This window comes from Brachyistius frenatus, unplaced genomic scaffold (genome assembly GCF_029030835.1).
Source record: "Brachyistius frenatus isolate BFR_SWC_R1_liver_20210118 unplaced genomic scaffold, ASM2903083v1 Contig_24, whole genome shotgun sequence".
Classification (NCBI taxonomy): Eukaryota; Metazoa; Chordata; class Actinopteri; family Embiotocidae; genus Brachyistius; species Brachyistius frenatus.
In genome coordinates, this window is record NW_027210623.1 from 552,246 (window position 1) to 578,847 (window position 26,602).

Here is a 26,602-nt window from a genome sequence, read left to right on the forward strand (position 1 = left end):
GAAGGAGGAGAAGCAGAGAAAGAGGGAGAGAGAGTCAGAGAGAGAGAGAGAGAGAGGTGGAGAGGAGGGGGGAAGAGAGAGAGAGAGAGAGAGAGAGAGAGAGAGAACACACAACTCAACCACAACATCGCATCAGATCAGACTCTTGTGCGCCTCACTTTCCCTTTCTTTTGGTTCCAGGTGAAATAAAACGTGCCGCATCTCCATCAAACACCATCACAATGTTCCTCTGCAAGTCTGCCGATTTTGGTTGAAGTTTTAAGTCTCAACTTATTTTTTGTCGGCAGTGTGAGGTGTGTGAGAGTGTGTACAGAAACAGAAACAGAAACAGGAAAGAAAGAAAGAAAGAAAGAAAGAAAGAAAGAAAGAAAGAAAGAAAGAAAGAAAGAAAGAAAGAAAGAAAGAAAGAAAGAAAGAAAGAAAGAAAGAAAGAAAGAAAGAAAAAAAGAAAGAAAGGAAGAAAGAAAGAAAGGAAGACATACCTTTACAAAAGAAACTTTCTCTGTAGACACTTTGAACTTGAGCTCCTCCTGAGATTCAACAAAAACGGTGTGAATCTAAATCACCTAATTAAACAGCAGAAACCTCACACAAAGTGAAACACATCTGTATGGTGGAAATATGAATAATCCTATAACAACCTGACACTGTATTTTTCAGATCCATGCATGATGATTCAGATGTGGTATCTGCTGTGAGAGTAGCTTCTTCTAAGGACCGGGCTTTTCTCTCACCGCCCGGACTGAAATGTGTGTTGGACGTGTCTCATACGCCACCTTTTGGAGACTGTGAGAAGTACCTGCAGATGTCTTTCATCTTCCCCCCCCCCCCCCCTCCGGGATTCAGAGGACTGAAAAAGAGACTCAATTATTACATATAGGCCACAGCCTTTTTTTTTCTTCTTTTTTTGTGTGAACATAAACAGCTTTAAATTATGTTTCAAATCTTTAGCTGAATAGTGTTGTGTACCCTGTTTCATTATAAAGATGTCATCCTCGCTGTGAAACTATTTCTTTCAATCTTTGGATCACGTTGTTATCAGTTTCAAAATGACAATCTGACCTGCTTCAGAAGAAGAAGAAAAAAATATGCTAATAGAAATGACTCATTACATTTGTTTGACGTTATATTTATTTCCATACTTCAATGTGTACAGTGACAGATGAGCAGGTGCCAGCCTGCGCTAGCTACTTCTCAAAACACAAATATAGGCTACTATTTTTACAGAGGTGACTGTAATGGCTTCCTCTTTAGAGCTCAGATGGGTAGTGCATGAAGGCTGCATGAAGAGCACAAGACAGTCCAACTTGTTGGGGGGTAAGGCAGACACATTTGCATACCCTGTGAGTCTTTGATGCATCTTGAAATTCAAGTCTAGCCCATAAATATTTGAAAAGGAGAGTGCATGAAAATCAACATTTTTGTTACATTAAATTAACATGTGTTCTTATCCTGTTCTGCATGGTTAATTAGAGAACACCATTCAGTCAGTGAGTGAGGATGAGGATGTGTGTGTGTGTGCCGGGGGGGTGGAGGGTGGGGGGGGATACTTTGATTACAGTGCAGCCAGAGCAGGTTTCAAAGGTGTGCAGCTGATTCATGCTTAGGAATACACTGATTAGTATTCTCAACGAGGATTCACAATTATCTAAATTATAAAAGAGGAAGATTTTGCTGATTGACTATCATATTAAACCAGTTAAGGCCTAATGTGTGTCTTTAGCCACTTTAACATAACACTTTATTTTAACCTCCATATTTAGCATTCATAAGCAGAGTGTACACAATTAATAATCATGTATAACAATATGATGCAGATGTAAGGAGATAGCAGGCCATTTTTAAGTGTTTATTAATGATGTCTTTATTCATAACTACATATTTAATGAACATTTATAACTGGGATTTAAACCGGTAATGTTTTTTTTGTTTTTTTGGTAACAGTACAGTTAGACATAGTTATAATCATAGTTCTTCAGTACTTTTCACAAACAGTGGACAAACATGTTATCTGCTGACCAAGTGCGTTATGGCACACTGGCATATATTCACCTTCATATATTCCCTAATCAAACATGTGTAGCTGTATCATCCTGAATTTGGAAATGTGCAGATGAGCAGGCACACTTTTGACTTTTGCGTTCTACTTGTATTCAGTAATGAAGATGTTTGCAGCACTGGTGTGTGGAGCCGTAAAATAACATATGGGCAGCTCTGCTAGCATTTCCTGCCGTGACACTGAGCATAATGAGTGACTTCAGGATATGAGGATGAATAGAGCTAAATCAGTTAAATGTCCTCTCTCAAACAAACAGGATTTGTTGATCTTGTTAAAAGTCATGTGGCTCACGTGGGTCCTTCATTTTTGATGTGTGTCTATAAAAAAAAAAAAGTGCATCACACTGTAAGAAGAACCTCAATGATTTAGGATGAATAAATCCTACATGAATTTCTGACCTGCCCCCAGCGAGACTGTTGTGCTCGCGGTCACAAGCACTGACAAGGTCCAGTTAAGCCGACACAACTGAGTCACTACTGAACGCCAAATTATGCAATTAACTCAAAAACTATTTGCATACATGCAAATCTTCTCCCTCCCAATTGGACTCGCAGTGTGGGATACTCTGTTCTCATTAGTTGACCCAAATCTCTTCCTCGTAACTCCGGATTTCATCAAAGTTTAGTCAGGATAATATTTCCTTTCAAGTTAACAGCGAACCACTGATTAATCATGTTGAAATAAGGAGTGCAACATGCCAATTCTAATTTTATACTTATCATTGACATCATCACGCAGGCTGTGCCAACAATAATACAAATTCATATAGATACACAAATATACATTTATGAATATTACTCTGTAATATATATAAGTAATGTCCTCCTAAACTGAACTCTCTTACTAGAGGTCCAGTCATGGATGTTTGTTTTTCATGTAAGAGACAGTAAAGAAAAAGTGGCAGTAAATTAGCCACAAGTATGAATTGTTCTTTAGGTAGCAACTAATTTAGAGATTTAATGTGTTTCAGCAAAACACATTTTGAAGTTGCATCATAATTTACATCAGAAGAATGTCTTGTTGCTTTTATTATTATGTGCATTCATTTCTTGCTGATGCATTAAAAAGACAAATACTGCTTCATCACCATCACATTGTTCTGTAGATCTGAAGATACACGAGGCTTCGTTTTTTTTCACTGGAGTCACTGAATACAGTAAATTGCACTCAGTTTGGTGTGTATGTGTGCATGGAGCTGCTGGATTAAAGAGGAGGCCCAGGGGCATTTGCTTCATTTGCAAAGCAATTGCTTTTATGTACAAAAAGCCCAATTCACTGTAGGTATTGTAAAAGCCTTCTGTTTAAGGAACATGGGATTAATTCATTGTTTAACGCAACACAGCACCTTTTCATCTCACACTTAATCATTTATGTTAGAGGAATTGTGTTCTCTTGCTGTTTGATATATAAAACCAGTAAACATATTATTTAATATTTCATGTTTTTACATGTGTGTCCCGCAAACAACAAGAATGCAGAGAATGATATTATTTTACTTTCTGAAAACAGCTAGGTCAATGTGGTGCAGCATGACTGTAATTCAGCCTTCCCTCTATTCTTTTTATAGCGTGCGCACACGTCGGGAAGAATATTCAGTGATTCCTAACTCTTCAATTATTCAACAAATTCCATTTCTTACATATTAAAAAATGTACCATATGTGGAACTTGAAAATGATAAAACAGCATAAAATACTATTTTCAAATCAAAGCACCTATTGCATTTGCCTTTCTTGGTTTTGTATTTGTACAATTGGACTACAATTTAGATCCCCACAGTGAGCAAAGCAGGCATCAGCTGTGTTTCCACTGTAGTCTGATCCTCAGACGTTCGCGGCAAGTAACAATAATATTTATGCGATGTGTGAAATAGGTATCACTGGGAATTACTGTTGGATTTCTGTTTTCTCGGCTTCTGTCACGGGAAAACGATGAATATGCTACAAATGCATTGTGCATTGTAGTGAACAGTATAGACCTGAGAACAAGGTCAGGCTCACAGCATGGTGTCAAGAGGCTTTCTCTTTCAAGTATACACCTCACAAAAAATGTAAAAAAAAACAAAAAACAGCAACAAAAGGCAAAGCCTGAACTGATCAGTGTCACTTTAAGAATACTATAAACACTGACATGAGGCTCTTTTACATTTGGATTTTAAGTGAGACATTTTATTTATTGCTGCCTATTAGCTCTCATTGTACAAAAAGTACTCTCTAGCAAACATCCCTGTCAGGAAACTGAGCGGTAGTCTCTCTGCTTCTGAAAAAGCATTTCTGAAGCCAGAAAGTATTTAGTAAAGGATTAATGCGGGAGGCCTTGATTGCGTTTAACAGAACAGGACCCAATTAGCATAATAGGCCCTCTTTCATTCTCTTTGAAGTCCAGAGCATAGAATAACAAATATATACGAACCACCAGCCAAACGTCAATACATGGAAATGCCACAATTCTCAGTGGAGGGTCTTGGGTGAATTTTTTGCAGGAGGAGGGAAAAACATCCCCATTTTATTGCAAAATAAGCAAAACAGAGGATGCGATTGGACTTCTATAGCCACCAGGGCCAGCAGGCTCTGTGGGGCCCTGATCCTGGAGGAGAGAGGATGTGGATGCCGAGGGAGGTGCATCCTCTCTCTCAGGTGTTTTCAAAGCGCACCCCGATGCGGATGAGTGAAAGTAATTACTCTCCAATTAAAGATAAAGATGTCACTTGGGAGGGAGCCGCAACACAAAGGCTCACCATGCGAAGGAGGGCGAGGGCACATTAAAAGTATACGCATCACATCCTATCAGTGAATGTGGCAGGGTGATTCATGATAAATGTAACAGGATAAATATTTGTGTCCAAAACTGCAGTATTTGGAAATAACAGCACAGTTGCACTTTCCATTTAAAAACATATTCTCATATTATTTTCCTTTTGAATCCAAAGTTCAATACATGCATTTCTCAGAGGTTTCTTTTACAATTGCAATGGAGACAGAGTTCATGATTTAAAGATATGAATTCTGTACTTCAGAATCCAGAGTTATTAGTATCCACCTTCTTGGTTGAAAATACACGGAATTAAAAATGCCCTTTTGAGATGGAAAACGCTTTGAACTTAAGAAACATTTCAAGAAGCCTCTCTTTTTTTTTGTATTGAAAGTTCACCTCCTTTGAGCATGCCATAGTTTGGTTCCCTTTTCAAATAATAGAATGAAGTGTAATAGGTCAGAGCAATCAATGTGAAGGTTCAAAGAGAATCTTGGGAGCTGTGAAGAGTGCACATTTTGCCCTTCTTCTTTGTGCATGATTTGAATAATGATATGGTCAATAAACAGCAACTATGATAAAGAACAAAAGGCTATTGTAGGTTAAAAGTTAAAGTCACAAATGTGGAATTACAACAGAGCAACACATTCTGCGTCTGCAGAGGAAACCAGTGACCGATGAAACCGATGACTCTCAAAACACGTAGACCTGGTGAGATTCGAACGTTTTTAATATAATTCACTTGGGGATCAAATATGGAATCAAATTTGATTGTCAAACTCATAATGATAGTGATGGAGGAACGTCATTTCAATCATCAAATGAAGTAGTCTTGTTATTTTTCCCTTGATGTTGGAAATGTTCTTCTGTCCCTGTTAAACAGTGTGTCAGAAGACTTTCACCCCTTTATCCCTAGTAGATCTGCAGCTGGTTGATTTGTTGGTTGAATAACAGATATCACTTTTGATTTTATGACATTTATCAGCTCAAATTATAATGTAGTGGAAGCTGTGTCACAATGTTTTTAGCACTAATACAGGAGCACTAGAGGGCCGTAGATTAGAACATTTCCCTAAAAAGACTATAGAAGTTTATACTTTTGGTGGATCAGATCTCATTGGACACATGAGCTCACTGGATATGGTATTCAACTCATTAAAAATAATAAAATAAAAACATATGTGGTGAACCACACAGTGTTAACATCTTTAATATTCACATTTTTATAAATTTCAATTGCCCAACCTTCCCAAGTCACACAAAAAAATGGGTTAAAGGCTATTTTCATCCTGATGTAAGCAAAAATAAAATTCATTTGGCAAGCCTAAAGGAGACTGGCAGTGCTACAGGTACATACATATGAGAGTTCAAGTGGTTTGGTGTAAGAATATTATCTGAGTACTGACAAAAATACTATTATCATGACGCTTTTAGTACCTCTTGTTTTTGACATGATGTACCTGAAGAAAAAAAAAAGTTTCCAGTTGAGTTCACACTGCAAGAAAAAGCAATTCAGTCATACCTTGAAAATACGATACAGTGTACAATTCAAAGTGCAATAACTTGTAGAAAATATTATTTTATTATTATGAGATTAAGATTTGTTTCATAGTTAATAAGCACAGCAGCTCCCATAGCAAAGTCTCCAGTTTTTCTCAGGGAAGTTGTTTTCAGCAGTGAGAACCACTCGAACGAGTTGATGCTGCATGAGCTTCAGAGAGTCCGTTAACTGTTTACTACCGTTTTTCTATTGCTGCATATAAAGATGTCCAAAATCGAACAAAATCCTCTTTTCTTGCAGAATCCCGTGTTTTTTTGTCATCGTGGAATAGCACCTCAGTGTCCAGAAATCGCTTGAGCTGAGAAGAGGTAAGAGAGGAAGACAAAGTAAGTACAAGAACAGGAAACACTGTTATCAAAAACAAGATACTCATGACAGCAGAATTAATCCAAATGACGAAATGCTGCAGATTTCCCATGGAGTGAATGAATCCTAAAAAAATACTTGAGAATCTAGGCTCTTTTGCTTTAAGATGCAATGTACGTGCACATTACTAAAGCAGACACTGGAAGACCATTATTAAAGATATTATCAGATGTAAGGCAAAAATCTCTCCCACGTCATGTCTGACAGCCACAAAACAAATAAATACTGTATTTGAATGAGTTCTCCACGATGCACATAGAAATATTCTCTCATGCAAGTTAAAACAAACATACGACCATTTATTAAAACACTTTTGCGAAGGTTGCCCTCCTTCGGTTTGGTGACCAGCTGAGCAGACACACTATGCTGCAGAGATCTCTGCTTTAGTTCTGTATTTCTTTATTTCTTTATACTTCAGATAAATCCAATTGGTAGATTTTGAATGTCATTCAGACAGAGCTGTAAACTGGCAGAGCAACTTTTACACATCAAAGCCCACCTCAAACCACAGACCTAAACGTGGGATGTGGGAATTACAGAAAATAAAAGTATCACACGGAGAACAACAATACACACAAAAGCATGCTGCTGCACACGTTCTCAAGGAATAAAGATTCCTTAGAGAGTAGATGATAAGACATTCACTGTACTTCATTTACTTCATACTTTTACTTCTGACATGACATGAATGCTGCCATATACTGACAGGCCAAAGCTCAAATGAACCAGATGAACACTTTGTTAGTTAATTGATATTGTGTATGCGCATGTACAGCATGTTTAATCTTTCCAGAAATGATCTCATACCTGTTTGACAGTAGAAGGCTGATGGTCATATAAATAAATAACTAAAAAGAAGAAACCAAATTTGGTGATAAAATATTTGTCAGTATTGGCTGATGGATGGAAGTTCTTTTTAATAAAGTGGTAAAATAATGCATGCTTTCACCCTGCATTTACAGTAACAACAGTGATATCTAGAGGGTTTTTTTCTGACTTATTGCTGCCAGGCTTCAGATGGGGAGTTAATTGGTGCTGAGGAATGCAGCTGTGCTGACTACTGATCTGTCAAGTTGCTAAATCAAAAGGTGTCTCTTTTGTTAATTATACACAATGCAACAAACAGTCATGTTCGTTCGAGCCCTTTCTTTCCTCAATCATCCATAAATATTTTGGCAGTGGTACAAAAAAAAAAAAAGATTTACACAATTATCACAGTGGGATGAGCACACTGCCTGCAGATGTTTGTTTTGATTATAATGGGAGGCAGAGCAGGGCTTCCCTAACCGAGACAAGATGGGTTTCCCACAATCACAACAGAGCAGTAAGCATGCGGCGAGGTGCAAGGCACACAGGAGCCCTCCATTCAGAGAATTAGTGAAGTCTCCCAAACGTTAGCACATGCAGGTAGGTCTTACTTCGTTTTTCGGATTAGACAAATGTGTAGTGAATTCCGTTGTTTATAGGAGAGGGTGGTGCCAGAGTTACAGGAGGAAGAGGAGGAGGTGGAGGAGGAGGGGGTGGGGGAGGAGGGGGAGGAGGGGGAGGGATGTTAGCCTGTGGTGGAACTATGAGGAGACGACAATAGGAAGAGAGACAGGGAGACAACAACAGCGGCTGTTAGTCAACGGGTCAAATCAGGACAGTTTTAAGGCTGAAGCTGGCCGAGCACCACACAATGATTTCTGAGAGGAAACTATGAAAGGGTTAAAGCTGTCAACTACACTTGCACTTTCTACATTTCACTGTATATGTCATTTTTATATCGCTTTACTACAGAAGCACTTCAGAAACCATTTTTCTGTGAAATCGGAGCTGACGTGTTAAATAAATAACTTACAAATCACATTGATTTAAAATTCCTGTAAATCCAATGTTGCCTTGAAGCAGCATTAGTCACCATGGTCGGACATATTGAATGGAGAGCTATTGTGGTAGAGGCTTGAGCTGGTTGATTAATCAATAAATCTATTGACAAACATTAATCAGCAGCCACAGTTTCGGTGAGTTGATCATTTCATTCGATGATTAGGCAAAAATCCAGAACTTTCTCTGGCTCCAAATGCTTTTCTCAGTTTTATATATCATTGCACATTAAATATGTTTTCTGCTACCACCAAATGTAGATGAAAATAGATGCAAATGATAGAATGAATGCAGTATTTTTAAACACCATCAAAACTATCATGTATAGAGGTCAGGGTTTCAACATTTATGTTTATTTGTTGATTCATTTGCTCATAATTTCCGCTAGGGAAGAGAACAAAATATTTTAAAATAATTTGTATTTTTCTGTTAAAAAAATACCAAAAACAATAATAGTTATATAACTACAAACTTGAATAATAATGCAAAATCAATACCGTGTACAAACAAGAACATCTCAGATGGCTTCGTCCACAGCAGCTTTACACGTGTTTGCCAATTTTATGGACATATTTTTTTTTTACCAGATTTTGTGTTTATGCTAATAAAATACCCTTTTTGTGACATGACTGGGGGTTTAGGTAACTTTTGAATCCCAACCAGAAAGAGATATGAAAATATCCAATCAGGAAAAAAGGGTCCTTCAGGTGGTAGATACCTGTCGTTAATCTCTCCTGTCCATCAGTCGTTTGAGGCTCATGTGATCAGTTTGCAGTGGTGAGGTTTGAGCTTTGTATTTTTTTTTTTCATCACATGAACATATGAAAGAAAAAAAAAGCAATAAATTGTTCAATGGTTAGTTGCACAAGGATGTTCATTTTGTAGGTCATTAATATTTGTCATCATTTTTCAGCACAAAATTAAGCATTTATTTTAAATATTCCTGACAAATAATTACCAAAATACCAAATTATTTATCTGTTAAGAATTACAAATTCAACAATCAAAAGCACCTTTTTAATATAATTTGATATGCAGTGACGCATATTCCATCTTTTATGGCAGCCTTACTGAAGTCTCTCATGCATAATACTGTGAAGAAGACTCTTCTTTTAATTCAGGGATTTGAAAGGGCACCAACATACCTCACTTTAACACCAAAGGGAGAGAAAGTCATTGATTCAGTCTTCACTGACAAGATGCCACCAGTTATATTCTCTGGCATTTCTCTATGCTGGAAATAATGTTATAATTGTTGACTTTGCTTCACTGTGCATATTAAGCTTCCACACACACTGACAGCTTGAGTGTTACTGTGTGTGACAGATATATGTGTGCATAGGTAGGTGTGTGTGTGTGTGTGTGTGTGTGTGTGTGTGTGTGTGTGTGTGTGTGTGTGTGTGTGTGTGTGTGTGTGTGTGTGTGTGTGTGTGTGTGTGTGTGTGTGTGTGTGTGTGTGTGTGTGTGTGTGCAAGCGAGCAGACAGACTGACAATCTGCTGCAGCTACAGTGAAAATTAACTTGCCTGTCTGCTGTAGAGTATGAAAGAGCTGAGATGTGAGCGCAGTGTCTTTTATGCAGGTTCAGAGCTGCGTTCAAAGCAGCAGCATCGTATGTAGATAGAGAGTAGAGTTTGACTGGGTCATTGATCAGCACACAAAATGGCCTCATCAAGCGATTCCTCCCCTGTCTAAAAGATTCTACATGGATTGCAATTAGAGAATATCTGAGCTCCTAATAAGGAATAATGTTCACTTATTAGGAAATGAACAGCCTTATTGCTTGACTTTGCACCTTACGCCCTTCTCATCAATCCAGCATTCATGAAAGGCTGCTTCCCTCCCTTTATCCGTTTCTCACCAAAAGATGTCAGTTTGATGTCTGGAGAATTTTTACTCAAATTGTCAGCATAGGCACGTTTTTTTTTTTTTTTTTTACATTTAAAGTAATTATTTCTGTAAGTGTTTCTGTGGAATAATTTTTCACACTCTTTCACACTTACCAAGCAAGGATGTACAACTTACCACAACCTACTCACTCAAACAAACAGAAAATGATTTCAAATGATATAAATGACCAACCTGCAACTAGTTTACTCTTGAGCGAAGCCTCCGAGGCGAGAGCGTAGGACATGGTGATGATCCTCTCCTGCTCCTGCAGAGCTGAGTCCAGGGCCACCAGCCCCAGCTCTGGCTTGTCCACCGTCACGGTTGGCGTTAGGTTTTGCACACTGTCCAGGAAAAGAATCAAAACACAGGATGCATTGGCACTGAGAAAATGTACTGATTTCTGTAAGGGTCATCTCACGCATGTCCTCCAAGGAGGTCAGGAAGAAACCTCAGTTTTATTCAATTACACTTTACCTACCTGGACTTTGCCAAGATGCTTTTGATGCGCTCCACCTTACGATGACGCTCCTCCACCTCCTGTGGACTCAGTGGCTCCTCAGGCTCTGAATCCACGTAGCGCTCTGGAATCAAGACTTTCTGAGGCTTGGACAGCTAAAAAACAGATGAGGTGTGTGTTAAGATCATTATCCTCACTATGAGGCCACACACTATTAATACAATTTGTAAGAAATAACTAAGAGTGACAAAAAGTCTTTACTGATGTAGTCAGTGATCCATGATCAAGGCTGTAGTGCTAGATAGAAATAGATAAAGAAGAACCAAAGGATCTACAAGTGAAAGCAAACATAATATACAGAGTTCACTATAAAGTTAAACCTGCAGCAGGATGTTGATCTGGTGAGGACAAGACAAACAATCCCACTAATTTGTATGACTTGATAACCCCAGTGAGATACTGCACACTCTCACTGTGTTGCCAAGGCTTTGTTATAGGTGGTTTCTATTTTTTCTTGTTATTACACATCAATTTGGCACTTTGTGTATTGTAAAACTAAAAGCTGAGAGGATCTGCATAACAGCTATGTTCAGATGCTATCTACCACTGCGGCCTTCAGTACAGGCCAAATGCTGCCACACTCACATGACTAATCACTGTGGCGTATATCCTCTGCACCCAGTAGAATAAGGCCTTCTTGTCTTTAAACTGACAAAGCCCTGCCTCCAATTCACTGCTATGCTGCTCATTTACAAACACTACAGTAACACAAGCGCCTTCTGCTACCTTTCACATCATTTCATAAGCACGCTCTTCTGCCAACAGTCTAATTATGCTGCTTCAAGACAACATTATGGAAAAATTAATAGATTTTGTGCCACATTCCTGCTGCATGCTGATATCACACCGAAGCATGCAATACACCTGGCGTCCACTAGGAAATGCCGTGCCACTGCCACGTTTTGCCTCACCTAGCCGTGGAAAGTACACGCATGTGCTTTAGGCACCAAACACTACTTAGTTAAGTTTAGGAAAAGATTGTGCTTTGGGTTCATTTAAGTAGGTAAATTATGTACGTTATGAAAGTTACGTAACGAATATTAATTAAAAGAAAGCCACGTTGACCTCTGCTTTCTAATGGACTCACACACTGGTTGTGCAGGTGAAAGTCCCGTATTTGTTCCATTCAAACACACCAAACCTTCTTACTTACTTCAGCTCTCTTTGTACTTTGTCACCTGATTTCATCACATGACCTCCTTCTTTGATCCTGGTCATGCATGTATATTTTTCACCCCTAGCCAACGCAAAATGTCACAATGACGGTAGCACGAGCATCAGATGGAAATTATTATTCAAAAGTATAGTATTTTTTTATACATCCTTAAAGTTGCATGGAGGAGCTCTTTAACAATTTTATAGGATTACAATTAGGTAGACTTCTCAAATTGGGCCATGACTGTCAGCACAAAGATTTCTTTAATTTTTGTATGAAAAAAGAAGAAAAACCATCCCCAATCAATCAAACTTTGTTTTTATTCATTTCTAGTGTGTCAGTTAGATAAAAGGACCTGTCTTGTGATTCGTGTGTTCAAAACTCTTTTTTTTGTACTTATTGTACTTTTACAAACAGAACAGCTCTTTTGTCGTCTTTGGTTAAGTGCAATGTTTTTTCTACCGTCATAGTACTTCTGTATTGACATTTTCCACATCAGCTGTTTTTCTTAGTTCAGACAAAGATTTCTCACCTCTTTGTTGAGGTCCAGGTCATATTCCAATGGTTCTAGGTCGGCCTCATGGGCGGGAGGGGTTGTGGCCGTGGATCGGAAGGTCAGCCATTCGTCAGAGTGCGAGCGAGGTCTCTCTTTGTGCTCGGGAGGTCTTTCCTCCCCCTGGACGCTCCTAACTCCCTGAGCCTCCTCACCCTGAACAGCCCTCTCGAGCAACTGCAGGTCAAACTCCTGCTCTCTCCTCCACTGGAGAAAAGAAAGGAAAAAAAAAAGGACTGTGAAACAAATCACAGGGCACTGCCATCAAGCTGCCTTGACTTGTGTTCACACATCATTTCATGGAGCAAATACTGCACAACACGCTAGTCATCACTTGTATCCTAACATGATTTTAAAGTCTGCAAAGTGTGTTTATCGGTATGTATGTGGTGTGAAAACAAAAAGGAGGGCACATGCATAGATGAGTATGCATGCTTATATGAAACCTAGCATACTAAAATCCTCTACAACAGTGATGAGGACAGCACAACGTCACAGAAACAAACACGAAAGAACACTTCACTCAAACAGATGAGTTTCACCAAACATAACTATATTGTATGTATTCATGGAAAATAATAAATAAAAAAACATGGCAATATGAGTCCTTCAGAAAACAATGTTTATTGTTTTGCAAACATTCACATTTATAAAAGTAAGTGTTCCTTTAACTATCAGTGATTAGCTGATAAAAACACTGAGCAAACACTAGAATTGATAAGTAATGTTTTGATATGAAATGGATGTCATACATATAAGTGTTGTCCAATAAGATGCTTCTCCCTACAAAGAGAGGGAACTAGTCAATGGTGATATTGTAGGTTCCATACTAGAAACACTTAGCCCATCTTTATCTTCATGTACGTAAAAAAAAAAAATACAGCAAGAAAAATGATGAAGCCGAGATGAGTGGTCTTAAATAAGTATTGCTCAGTGTATGAAAATGTTTTGGTCAGTAGAAAATAAGTAGCCACTTTCTTTCTTTTTCTCACACACACACACACACACACACACACACACACACACACACACACACACACACATGGACTGGTTAGAGACAGAAACAGCACTTTATAGGAGAACAGCAGGCTTTTATATCAAAATGAGGAGAGACAAGACGACGCACAGACATCTGGATGCTAACTAACAGCACAAAACACGTTTATTATTACTAGAAACTAGTGTGGAAGTAAAGTGTTAGAGTGAAATCAACCACAGCCAAAATGAAAAGATCAGTGAGGAGCAGTACGATGGGATGGATGCAACAATGTTAAGAGTAATGGGAAAGATACTCAAGAGGGGTGGATGGCATTGAACACCTGTGTCTGAGGTAATTAGTGTGTTATGTGTTTGATAGGCAAGATATACTATTTCTAAAGATTTTCAGCTCAAAAGAAAAAAAATCCCTATTCAATGTAAATTTGATTATTTGCACTTTATAATAAACACTTTTAAACAATTATGTTACACACTTTTTGTGCTACAGTTCATAAAGCAGAAACTTATCTGTGTAGGCCTATTTCACAAACACATTTTATAGAAGGACAAGCACAGTTGTCAATGATTAATATAATGATGGCTGCATTCAGCAGCATCTTGGTTTGCTATCACGCTTACATTCTTAAAACTAGAATAAACTGAGCAAACATGAATTTGAACAGTAACAGCTGTGCTTCTTATGCTATGACAAGTCAAAATGTCTGCAGTGAAAAAGATCTATTAAAGTCTGAAAATATGCATTAAATAAGTACAGTTAGAGCCACCCTGTGAATTACCTTGCTGCACTAATTTAATGGTTAGATATCCACTTTTTCATGTCAGGAACAAAGAGACCAACTACACTGAGTAAAGGCATGCATTACTACTGCAGATCCCCACTCTCGGTTTGGTTGTCGTCATGCATGAGAGTGTGACGTGTGATACTGTTCTAGTAACATACTGATCCCAAGTCTGCTGAAAGTGGGCGTGAGGATGCGGGCGAGGCGCACGACGATGAGGAGGCGTGGCGGTCGCCGTGACTCAGGGTGCGTTTGCGCTGGCGGACGAGGGCCTTCTGGTGCCTCTTCATCCTCTCTAGCTGCTCATCAGCGCTCATCTTCCCCCTCTGCTGCTGCTGCACCACGTCCCCCGAGTACAGACGCTCCAAGGCACTTTTTGGTCTCTCCTGAGAGGAGTGGGAGGAAAGAAAGTTGACAAGAAGAGCAAAAGGTGCAGCAGAAGGCAAAGAAGTGAAAGAAAATAACATCAAACGTGAGACGAAGGTCAAAGCATAGTTAATGATTGTAAGGAATGAAAAGAAGAAGATGGTGTACAACTCAGTTTATACAGCAGAGAATTAGATGCAGTGCACAAATACCGTGAAATGATACCGTCCCACAAATAAAAAAAATTTTTCTCCTGAATAACACTTATAGGACTTTCAGGAAATCTAGTAAATGGCCTTTAAGTTTACAAAGTATGTCGTAATTTTGTATTATTGTTTGTCATTCAGCTATAAAAGAAATTATGGCCTGACAAAATTATTATATCCAGAAGATATTGCTGTAAAAATTACTACAATAGCACTTTTTTTTAAATTATAAATCTTTTTTTTTTTTTTACAAAAAAATACCGTCAATAATATTATTAAAAGGCTGCTGCATCTAATTAGCTTTAGAAGACTCTAATATAACTATCCCACAAACAAACTTGTCCCTATGTGCTACAATTCATCACATTTTACATTTACTTGTTCCTTCTTTTCTTAATTTTATGTCTCAAGGGCAGAAATAAAAGCAGGATCCCCTCACTGACTCCCCACCTGTCAACACTGCCAGCTGGGTATGATGGAGGACTTCAGAGAGTCAGAAGTCTAATATGAGCTCGAGATAGAATTTAACTCTTGATTAATTCACTTAAGAATTTCATTGATATCAGCTACAATTGGAGTGACATACTGCTGTATTTGTGCATCTGAAGTATTCGATTTGTGTATTTACTCTGCTACTTTAAGATTCTTCTCATTTGATTCTGAGCATCACCTTCATGCCGACTGCTGAGGTTGATCTTCGGAGGGTCACATATGAAGAGATGTTCGAGGACTGATTAAGCCGTAATGAGGAGCCAGCCGTTCCTGAGAGAAGCCAACAAATACTAAAACACTGTTCTCACCTTGGAAATATAGAAAAAAAAATCTTTATGCAAGAAAATCTTCAAACGGTTAGTATGCTACAACTAAAGAAATCTGTTTGACTGGCTGTGAATGTACCTCTGCTAGGTAATGTCTGGTAACCTCCATCATGCCCAGATACTACAACGCTGATGTGGCTGGAGCCATCTCCAGCTCCCATAAGCTCTGGATCGCTCAGGAAAGGCCGAAGTTCCACCTGAGACACACGGCGAGATTAGACAAGAAACAAATTGGAAAAATTCAGACATCTCGGTAGCATAAATCCAAAAACACAGTCATTCTGTATGTACCTTACTGTCTCCGTTTGTGCACTGGCCAATCTCTCTGTCCCTTTTGCGTTCGTCCGACTGTCGTTTGAGGCCACGTACAGAGGTGTGTCTGATGACTGTTGTCTCCCGTGGCAATGGAGGCACAGCTGGGGGATGCTCATCAGGACTGTAGAGCTGAGGTAGAGGAGGTCTGGGAGGCACATCTTCCTCACTCTGCACACAGAACAACTGTGAACAACTGATAAAAACTCAAAACTAACAACCACCCATGGATCTCACATTGCTCTTACTGTGACATCAGTCCTTTCTTAAAGACCACAAAACTACAAATGTATGTTGATGCTACTTGTTTGGGGCGGAGTGTAATTCAAAACTTTTTGATACTGGTGCTGGTCAACAATACTCTTTTTTTTATATCAACTTCATAAATCCATTTTAAGAAAAATAAAATGACATCACACATTACAGTGCAAGTCTTTAGTTTTGATGCGCTAGAGGGGGAGCGTGTAATCCAGATAGTTCTCTCCAGGTACAATTTACAGATGTTCCCTAAAGGCATTATATGCTATCAGTAGATGCTAGCTAACCAGCTGTGCAAAATAACCCTTCAGTCACTACAGCAAAGTCAGAAACGTGTGTGGCAAAAAAGGTAGTTTGAAAAGAGTGAAATAAGATGTCCTCATGTGAGATTTACTTATATTGAAACCTACCTATGAGCCTACTTATGGGAAACACTAGCTCACTGACAGTGATGACATTTGCTACATATACAAGTTATCCATTTTACAGGGGTTTGTTTGGATGCAGCCTAAGTATTAGGTGCCGATAAAGAGGGACTTTAAAAATATATATATATAGTACCAAATCAATTCAGTCTACCAAAAAAGTATCAACGTTACATACTAAAGCTTCTATCTGACCTTCTATGGAGCTTGTTTTTCTGATCTTCAGTTTGAAGGCATCACCTTGAGAAACTGCGATGGGTATTTCTTACTATTTTCATAATATGATTTATGACTTGAGCAATTCATTCATTAAAGGGAAAGAAATAGACTCATTCGTAATAAACAAAAAATTAAGATAATTACAACCTTTCGTGTCGTGCTAAAAACAGCAAAAATTAAAACATTGACAAAAAAGAAAAGCTGAATCTTTTCTGTAAGGTTTTTGGTGATTTTTAAATAATCACATTTGGTGACAGAGTTGCCTATGATACGAAAGAAATGGGACTAGATGAGTTAGCAAACCAATGAAAATGAACTGAAGTTCTGCTGCAGGGGTCACTCACCCATTTAAGCCCACTGATGATGGTTGTAGCGTGCTGTGATGGCTGCTGGCTGGGACTGGAGGAAAGGGTCGGGGTGTGGCTACTAGGACTGAGGTGGGGGCTGTGCTGCTGCTGCTGCTGCTGCTGCTGCTGCTGCTGCTGCTGGAACAATCTCATCTCCATAGCAGACGGGCTCCCAGACACAGAAGGCACTGATGACACCGACACTGAAGGCACAAATTTCCTCTCTGGGGAATTTGATGTGTATGAACATGTAACACGAATACACACAAGCTGTAAAGAGTGCTTTCTTTTCCTATGGGAAAGGTTCAAGGCATCAGTATATGACTAAGAGCTTTAATGACAGGATACAGCTGCACGACCACATGGTTTATACTGCATCACATTCAGCAAATATAATTTTTCTTGAACACATGGAACCTCTAGGCAGTGCTTGGCTCACCTGGGTTGGTAACAGAGGAGATAGTGACTTTGTAGTTGGCTTTACTGGTGCTGAGGCCTGCGATAACATCCTCAATCCTCCACAGCTCCTTTCTGATCTGGACTTTCTCCTGCTGCTCACAGAGAAACACAGAACAACACACAAATATACATATAGTATAAACACTTGTACTGTTCATGTACTGTAAAATTACAGGGCAATGCTTTTCTGATGACAAATCTTCCCTTTTGCCAAAAGAGAAGATTTTAATTTAAATTAAATAAGATCTTCTGTGAGATATCAAACACAAATAATTATTTGCTTTGTCTGTGCATGTGAAATCAGTAGCCTGTAACTCATTCCTACTCATGCCCATTCATGAAAGTGAATGACTGCTTGTGTGAGTGAACAGAGATCACTGAGCCGCAGACCTGAGAAAGATCACTGCGGTTCATCTGTCCCTGCAGGGCTGACTTCAGCCAGTCCACATCTCTCTCCAGCCGGCTGTACTCATTCCATGCATTCTCCATCTCCTGAAGAACAAAACAGAACACTATGTGTTATATTAGGACAAGAAGAAGCTTTCAGTTATTGTACTTGTCTCATGAATCAATGCTACTTTGATAGATTCAAGGTCCCACTCTGTTATAAAAAGACTTGCAGTCATGAGTAGGGAGTTGCAGTTAAGAGTAGTGCAGAGCAGGTGTCTTATGTCACTTCAGTTTCATTGTGCTTTGTCACTTGAAAACATACTCTTCTTTTATCTAAATCAATCAATATACATACTTACAATGTCCCTTGAGATGCTTGGCCATGTCTTTGACTCTGAGGGCTCAAGATACGCTTGTTTACTTTCATGTCATCTTGTGGTTGATTTGTAAATGTCCTTTTGAAATGCATCTTTTTCCCTTTAACACTGAATATTTTGAATGTCAGTGAACAGTTTGACCAAAGCCTTTTCTCTGAGTGGCCGAGATGTATTCATGACTTTCTTTGTAGCCTTGGGTTTGTCCCCGAGCTCTCATTTCGATAATCAGAGTCAACTTGAAACATCGTGCAGAAACCATCAAAAGGGAACAACTAAAACTGCAGGTGAACATCTTGTCTTCAACCAATAAAAACATAATGCGAGTAGTAACATGTACTTAGCACAAGAGACTGTCTATGTCACGTGTCCAAATTCTCTGCTGTAAAAGGCCCCAAAATATTCTGGATAAAAGGAAAATAAATGTTTGTTATGTGAAATTACATTTCATTAAAATAATATATTTTAAAGAAAATCTAAATCTAAAAATGTATTTCAGATGTGTGTAATAGTTAGCTTATTATTTTGAAGAAATGATTGTCAAAAACAGTTGTCTTGCCAATTTTTTCTCAATGTTCTTTCATCAGTGTGCCTTTGTCTCGATCTCTCGTCTTGACTGGCAGCCCAAACTCAGTGATGTAGGACACACTAACAGCACATGCGCAGTAGCAGGAGAGAGAGCATAGCATTATTTTTCATAGATAAGACGTAGACCAATATCATTTGATAGGGAAACCCAACCGCACTAGGCTATAGATTGCTGTAAAACTCATATTATGTACCTTTTTTGCTGCGCAAGATTTATGGTTCGCAGTCATTATTACAGTTAGGATTTACAACTCTTCAGAAAGAGGAGAATAAACATGAGCTTATCAAATGCCACGGTGGGCCAAAACAAAGAAGGTGCAAGCCAATATCAAACCGAGAGCCCCAAATTGGGCTGATCTGCTCTGAGTACATAGTTTGATTTAGAGTAACCTTCCTGGAGAAACGTTGTTGGGGGAGGGGAGCTTGCATATGTTAACCTTAAAGTCAGAGAAGCTGTAGTTTTATTAACTTGGGCATCTTGGATCTTACTGTGGAGACTTGGGATATTTCAGCCCTGATGTGGACCACATCCTCTTGTAGTAATTTCTGCTGATAGGCAATTTTCTCAGCATGAGCCGGCTGATCTCTGTACTCCTCCATCTGCTGGTGGGAAACATCCAGCACAGACTCCAGCTTGTCCTATATAGGGACATGAAAGACACAGTCACAACACGAGAAGCCTTTATGGACCACACATCAGTGCAGGCTGGCGCACAAATTTAAATACTGAGCACGCAAATGTTAAAAAGCCATTTTATACACAGAATGTGAAACAAAAACCTTGTCCTCCTTCAAAGTACGTATCCTGGCCTCGAGCTCCTGTAGAATCTTGTCTTGTTCACACAGTCGACTTAATTTAACCTGCAGGAAAAAACACATTAGAGTAATAAGAAAGCAGGAAAATAAAGGATACCATCCATATCTACCTCTCCTTTTTGTTTACTTTTCATTATACCACACACTGCAGACACAAAGGCACAGAAAAGGAAAAAGACGAAGCAGTGACTGGGATGATTATACACAGCATCTGTATAAAACAGTGGTGAACTGTTCCCTTCTGGTCTTCGTTCAACTATATTCTACAGCCGCAGCCAGATAAGACAGATTGATTGTCTAATGCAGTCTGTCAATAAGGCTCATCTGTGTAAAAAGCCCCAAGGAGTCCTTCTCATCAGCGCACTGAGAAATATCAAAAGACTCCGTACTGTCTGGTTTGGGGGCAAGATTGGGTAATACCCATTATGAGTAATCATAGTCAAAAATCCATATTTTCAAATTCACTTTTGGAGAAAACTGTGTTTACTGAGAGTGACAGATTTGTTTTCCCAGAAATGGGTTATGTGTTTATGAAAACAACATAAGACTGCCTAGTTCACAGTCTTTTTCACACACTGTATTTTTTTCTCAGATCTATTTATCATTCTGTTCAATTAATAATTAAGCTGTTTTTATTTTGCTGCCATATATTGTTGTTTTTAATTGCATGAAATATTCATTGTTCAGACAAATTTACTGGCAATTTCTTATAAATTGTTAAAGTGGAACAATGCTAATGATGAAAAGCCAGGACATCCATCTTATTTACCTCTATTCAACAGAAAACAAAGAATGAGAAAAAGCAGGATCGGGCAAATCAAACTGAAAAATTTAACAGCTCAACATCTTAAACTCCCATTACATGTATTTTTCCCTTTAAATTGCAGGGAAGAAAATAAAAGCTGTGGTCGATACTCTCAGGCCCTCACTGTGCAGTGTGGATGGGTGTCCCCACAGTGTTGCAACGTACGTTCCCTTCCCTCTGCTGCCTCTGTTTACCACAACTTAAGAACACACACACACACACACACACACACACACACACACACACACACACACACACACACAGACAAACCACACTAAAACACACAGTAAAGTCAGACTAAAGTCAGCTGCCTCTCTGTAGTGGATTGTCAGAAGTCGGAAACAGAGATCTTAAAGAAAAGAAAGGCGGATAAACAGGGTGCTTATCAGGCTGTCTCTAAATCCTGAGAACATAATGATTCACTTACATCAGCATCACTTTCTGCTATTTTCACAGGCCTCGATGCTCTTTCTTTTTTTAAACTCTCACGTCCAGTAACCTGAAATTCATAATAGCCACAAATAAAATAAAACGTTCAATTACAGGAATTTAGATGACATCTTTGACCATATCTTTATGTTTATTCTTCCAGTTAACACATCACAGCAGTTACTTGAATTTTGAAAATACAGACAGAGTGCTAGACAAGTCAAGCTTAATGAAATTATGAAGACAAAAAAAAGGAAAAAAAACAAGATGTTAAAAAAAAAAAAACTTTGCGCTGAAGCTGAACAAAAACATGTATGCAGAAAGAGTTTCTGCATCTTTGTGTTTGGGGAAACCTTAAAACCCCAAAGCTGCTCTTTACTGGCTGCTTCTTACCGTAACAGCGCCTTTATGTGAATAATAAAGGAGGAAAATCTCTGAATCCCAATTTTATATTTAAAAAGTTGATCATTTATATGAATTATTTCTACGTTTAAAAGCTACAGCCTGTCACCTGGGGAAACTGTACGTTATCAAGGCCTCTAATTACATAAAGGTGTCAAGAGGCGGCGTGTATAGTCCAAACCATGTAAAAAAAAAATAATAATAATACTATATTAAAGCTTAGAGTGTACAGCCTTAATTTTAGGGGTTCAAAGATAATTGGGTAGATATCTAATGTATCTATTGTACTGTATGTACACACATATATCTAATAATTTGCAGAAAATGCTTTTTAATCAAATACTGCTTGAAGTTTTTGACCTGTTTTTTGGCCCACTGCAGCCACGTTCAGTTCTGGCTTGTTCTGGTGTCTGTCTGCCTGTAGTCTGGTTTTCAGCAGGTGGAATGCAGCTCAGTCAGATTGAGATGAAGAGGCTGACTCGGCCAGTCAAGGTTATTCTACCTCTTCACCTTGAAAACCTCTGTTATGTTAACGATTATTGTCCTGCTAAATGATGAAATGCTGTCAACTGAGGTTTGGTTTTGATGTGATTGGCTGAATCTGAGCACAGAAGGCTGATTATTATTTCAACACAACTGTGCTGTAGAGCCTGAAGAACAAAAGATGTATAGCTGTCCAAAATACTTACAGGTTGGACTGTATATTCTGGCAGAAAGAGCAGTGACAGTGTGGGCAAAGTCAGCAGTAAGAGACTGGGACAAATGGAAATGAAGCTGTCTGTACTTGTACTAGCCAGAGAGCCTTATGGACATTATGAATGTTATCATAGTTTGAAGGTGTGTTCAAGATCTGTAAAGTTTCTGTAAAAAGTCTATCACTACTCAAGCACCTCTGAAAGGCTATACCGGTACAAGGGTACTGGATGCTAAATGCTCACACCAGTGTACTAATATGCTCACAATGACATTGCAAACATGCTGATGTTAAAGGTATAAATATACTGTTTACCATAATCACCATACAAATTGAACCTGTTAGCATGCTAACATTTGCAGGGTAATGTTATGTGCATTAGAGTTAAATGTAAACTACTTTTGAAGGTGAGGAAATGTATTTGGTTTAGCAGGTATTTACTCATAAACCAAAGTATTGTAGGATGTAGAGTGAGAGGATCACCTAATGATTACACTCTATTATGAGGATGGCAAAATATGTAAACCAAGTGCCATGACAACCCATTGTCGGTGAGAAGTTTCGGTGTGTCTCAGTGAGACTGATTAGTCATTCCCAAACTCTTGTCAACATGGCTAATAATAAGAACATTTGTCCCCAGTGCTGTCAAACTAGCATTTAGTTTCTTCTTAGTTAACCATTTAGACTTGCATTTGCAGTAACAACTGGCCTATTCGTCAAATATATTTATTAATGATTGCATTAAATCTGAATAATCAAACTTTAAAAAAAATACAAATTAGAGCAGTTGTTCATTATTTCTCCTATTTACAGTGAATTTATTAACTTTAATTTTATTCTTTCATTCTTTTTTTTAAATAATTCCACTTATTTTACAAGTCAGTTACTAGTCTCAGTTACTAGTCTCTAGTACTATATATATATCTTCGTAATATCTTTTCTTGGGTTTGGAAACTACAAGTTTTTAGACAAAAGTCTTAATTTTAACTTGGGACCTTGAGTTTGAAGGGTGTGGTTTTTAACAGTCGGTGACGGACAAACAAAAGACAATATCAAATTGAATGCCAACTATCATGTCAAAATAATTTTGACAATGTTGCTTTTGTAAATTCTCTTACAGAAGTTCACCAACTTTATATAAGTGCAATACTAAGTGTCTGTAGCAGTCTTTGATGACCACGGTGAACACACACCACCGCACATTCTCATCCATTTCCACCATGAAACTAGAGGCCATAAAGTGTAAGCTGCCACTGTTATATCATAATCAAATGCCAGGATATTTCTCAAAGAGCAACATTGGATTGTCTCTAATGTTTCAACTAACAAAACAAAACTAAAGGGAGGATTTCAAACAGTCATTCAGTACAATCAGAAATGCTTATTAGCATGCGAGGAAGCCCTGTGCCATTACAGCTTCCTTCAGTTCATCTCATATCAGTGTTGGGATATCATACAGTGGATGATCGGATGAAACGATTAATGTGCACAATCCTGCATAATTTCCAGGGATGCATCACATTCCAATTAAAAAGCAGCAGAACGGTCTGTTTCACTTTGTATGCACACCATCCTTACATTCCAACAATACCCAAAACTTGAGGTGGGGTTTTCAAACACATTGTGTACTGAAACGATCGTCGGGTCAATACTTTGGATCTGTTTTGAAACAGGAAATGGAGAGGTGTTACAGGCTGGACTGTACATCACTAGATGACTTCCCTCCATTCCAATTTTCTGATGCAACGTGGTGTTCAACATACAAATCAATTAGGATCAAATGCCCTGCACAAGTGGGAATGAAATATATAGTATGCTAAGAGCTAAATGAGATAGATTACCAGATTACTGAAATACAGCCATAACAGTCACGTATACTTTTTGCCTCACTCTTATGGGAATTGTAGCTCACATGACTCAAACATGTGCGTATAAAAATGTAAATTCCCATCAGAACGAGCTTAACATGATCATGTGCTGTGGTTACATACATTAACTGCATTAGCCCACTACATCGGAGAGTCCAGCACCATCATCCAGTGGAAAACTTTGATATCATTTTGTGGTACTCACATTGGAATATTTGCTGGATTCATCAGGTTATTAATACAAAAATAGCTTTTTATCCTCAAATTGATGACTTATATAATAGGAAGGCAGTTTAAAGACATGTTAATTCCATCATAAGGAGACAGTAGAAAGCAGAGCGCAGAACAGAGAAAAGACAGGAAGAGGGGAAACATGGAGGCAGATGTTGGAGGCAGCAGCAGGAGAGCAGAGATTGCAGTCCAGAGAGGGAAGATGGAGAAGAGGATGAAAAGGATAAAGTGGCATTTACTTTGTTGGGGCCCACCTTCAGATCTAGATACTCCAGGTCCTTCTTCAGTTGTATGTAAGTATCATCAGCCTTTAAATGAGCATTGGAGAGATAAATCATTTGAAATGAAGCTGCAAAGGATAATGGGTGACCAGATGACTCCTAAGGCCTTTTTTTTTTTTTGCTGTTCAGGCTTTGCTAACAGAACTTTAATTAACTTGATCTCAATTAGTATATTTCTACCAGTAGGCGGCGCCAGGGAGAGGCTTGGTTCTGTTGTAACCCGTCAGATCGCAGTAGTACCCTTTGCACCCATAAGAAATGTATGTCAAATTTTCAATAAATAAATAATATAATTTATAATAATAAAAAAAACAACCTGTATTAAATACATCAATACAACAAACCGATTACTTTCAGACAAAAAAAACCAAAAACATGAAGCCAACCCAGGTGACCTGATTCGGCCAATAGGCGCAGCTGCAGTTGACCCCTGACCTCACTTACACTTCCTGTTTGTCAGCGTGCAACTTTTTGGTAATTTAGCATTAGCATAAAGGCGGCGGCATGATGGGCGGTTTTGTACTGGATAGATGTCCCCGTGTTGAGACTCACATCAACACCTGGAAACAGTATTGACAGTGAACCCAAAAGGGCTCGTGCAGCTGATGAGGTCTCGTGACGTTGTAGTTCACGAGGACCAAGACAAAAAAACAACAACAAAAAAAAAGCAAGGTAGATAAAACATTTCCGCGACGCCCGACACGGACAGTTTTTCACAAATGTATCGCGAATCATCAAGAGAAGTTTGAAGGAAAAATTGGGAGGATAAATATGCCCGGCAAGAAAACGGCGTGTCCAAAGACGCCGCGTTTGACGGGCAGCTTCACTATGAAGACATCTAACAGTAAGTGCGTGTTTCCCGCTCTGCTGCCTGTTATAAAAAAAAAAAAAAAAAAGTAAAGCACTGCGAGGCTCATTCCTTTAACACCAGGTCTGTTTGTAACGGAGTATTGCGGCTCCGCTTTAAAAACAACAACAACCCGTGTATGCGTTGGTGTGTTTACGCTTGTGCGTAACGGAGAATGACGTCGTAAGTGTCGCGGGTGATGCTGTAGAAATGTACCGACGGCGACCAGCACAGACCTCCACAGCACAAGCAGGATAAATTCTCCGGCGCCGCCACTACTTCTAAGTCTGTATTTGATCTGCAGTTAGAAAAAGCCAAACCCGCATTTAGTAGTCGTGTACTTTTTTTTTCTTTTTCTCCAACTGGCTTATTGTCTCGTATTTGACCTCGTACACAACTGAGCTCCACGTGTCTTGAGCGTGACATGTGGTCAAACCGAGGGTTTGATTCCCTTCGTAAGCATGGGGAATGGCTGGATGTTAGAAACCGGGTGGAGTTACCATTACTGAGCACCCATTGCGGGCTTCGCTGTGGTCTGCTCGTCTTGGAGCAGCTTTCCTCACAGCCGGTTGCCAAATGGCTGCTTCACAATGATAACACCAGGAACACAAGATTTTATCAAAGCGCACACAAATGGGTTGCGGTGATCACATATTTGTCTGAGGATTTGTGCGAGGTTGAACACTGGAAGGTATAATATGCGGGCACAGTCGACGAGCAACATGCTGTAAATATGGCACATTACTTTTTTTTTTTTTTTTTTTTTTTTTTTTACAAATAGACTCACAAAAGGCTGTGATAGCACGGTCAAGTTTTAAAGCAATGAGTGACACTAGCTCTAGACTCTAACGTATGGTACAGTAGAATACAGCCCATGCCAAAACGGTTGAATAATCAAGACAACCAAGCAATGCCAACAGACTGCACAGTCTGTCAGAATGACAGGGAAGTAATGTATGGGATCAGCTGGGG

General features: G+C 38.9%; 1 protein-coding gene across 2 annotated transcripts in view; it reads right to left on the bottom strand.

Annotated features, from left to right (window-relative positions):
• Positions 1-6,003: 6,003 nt before the first annotated feature.
• The window catches only part of plekha7b (pleckstrin homology domain containing, family A member 7b), a 70,816-nt gene continuing 50,217 nt past the window's right edge, over positions 6,004-26,602 (bottom strand). The window contains exons 14-30 of one of the 2 annotated variants that reach the window (XM_069697604.1): positions 24,757-24,810; positions 23,982-24,062; positions 21,306-21,377; positions 20,038-20,118; positions 19,747-19,896; positions 18,296-18,397; positions 17,886-17,997; positions 17,444-17,670; positions 16,177-16,368; positions 15,965-16,082; positions 15,738-15,829; positions 14,657-14,881; positions 12,697-12,924; positions 10,970-11,103; positions 10,684-10,832; positions 8,155-8,304; positions 6,004-6,668 (exon numbers count right to left, since the gene is read on the bottom strand). In XM_069697604.1, coding sequence (XP_069553705.1) covers positions 8,168-8,304; positions 10,684-10,832; positions 10,970-11,103; positions 12,697-12,924; positions 14,657-14,881; positions 15,738-15,829; positions 15,965-16,082; positions 16,177-16,368; positions 17,444-17,670; positions 17,886-17,997; positions 18,296-18,397; positions 19,747-19,896; positions 20,038-20,118; positions 21,306-21,377; positions 23,982-24,062; positions 24,757-24,810 — 2,154 coding nt within the window. In that variant the 3' untranslated portion in view covers positions 6,004-6,668; positions 8,155-8,167. The remainder of the gene's footprint in view (positions 6,669-8,154; positions 8,305-10,683; positions 10,833-10,969; positions 11,104-12,696; positions 12,925-14,656; positions 14,882-15,737; positions 15,830-15,964; positions 16,083-16,176; positions 16,369-17,443; positions 17,671-17,885; positions 17,998-18,295; positions 18,398-19,746; positions 19,897-20,037; positions 20,119-21,305; positions 21,378-23,981; positions 24,063-24,756; positions 24,811-26,602) is intronic. The other variant, XM_069697605.1, reaches the window with a different exon arrangement.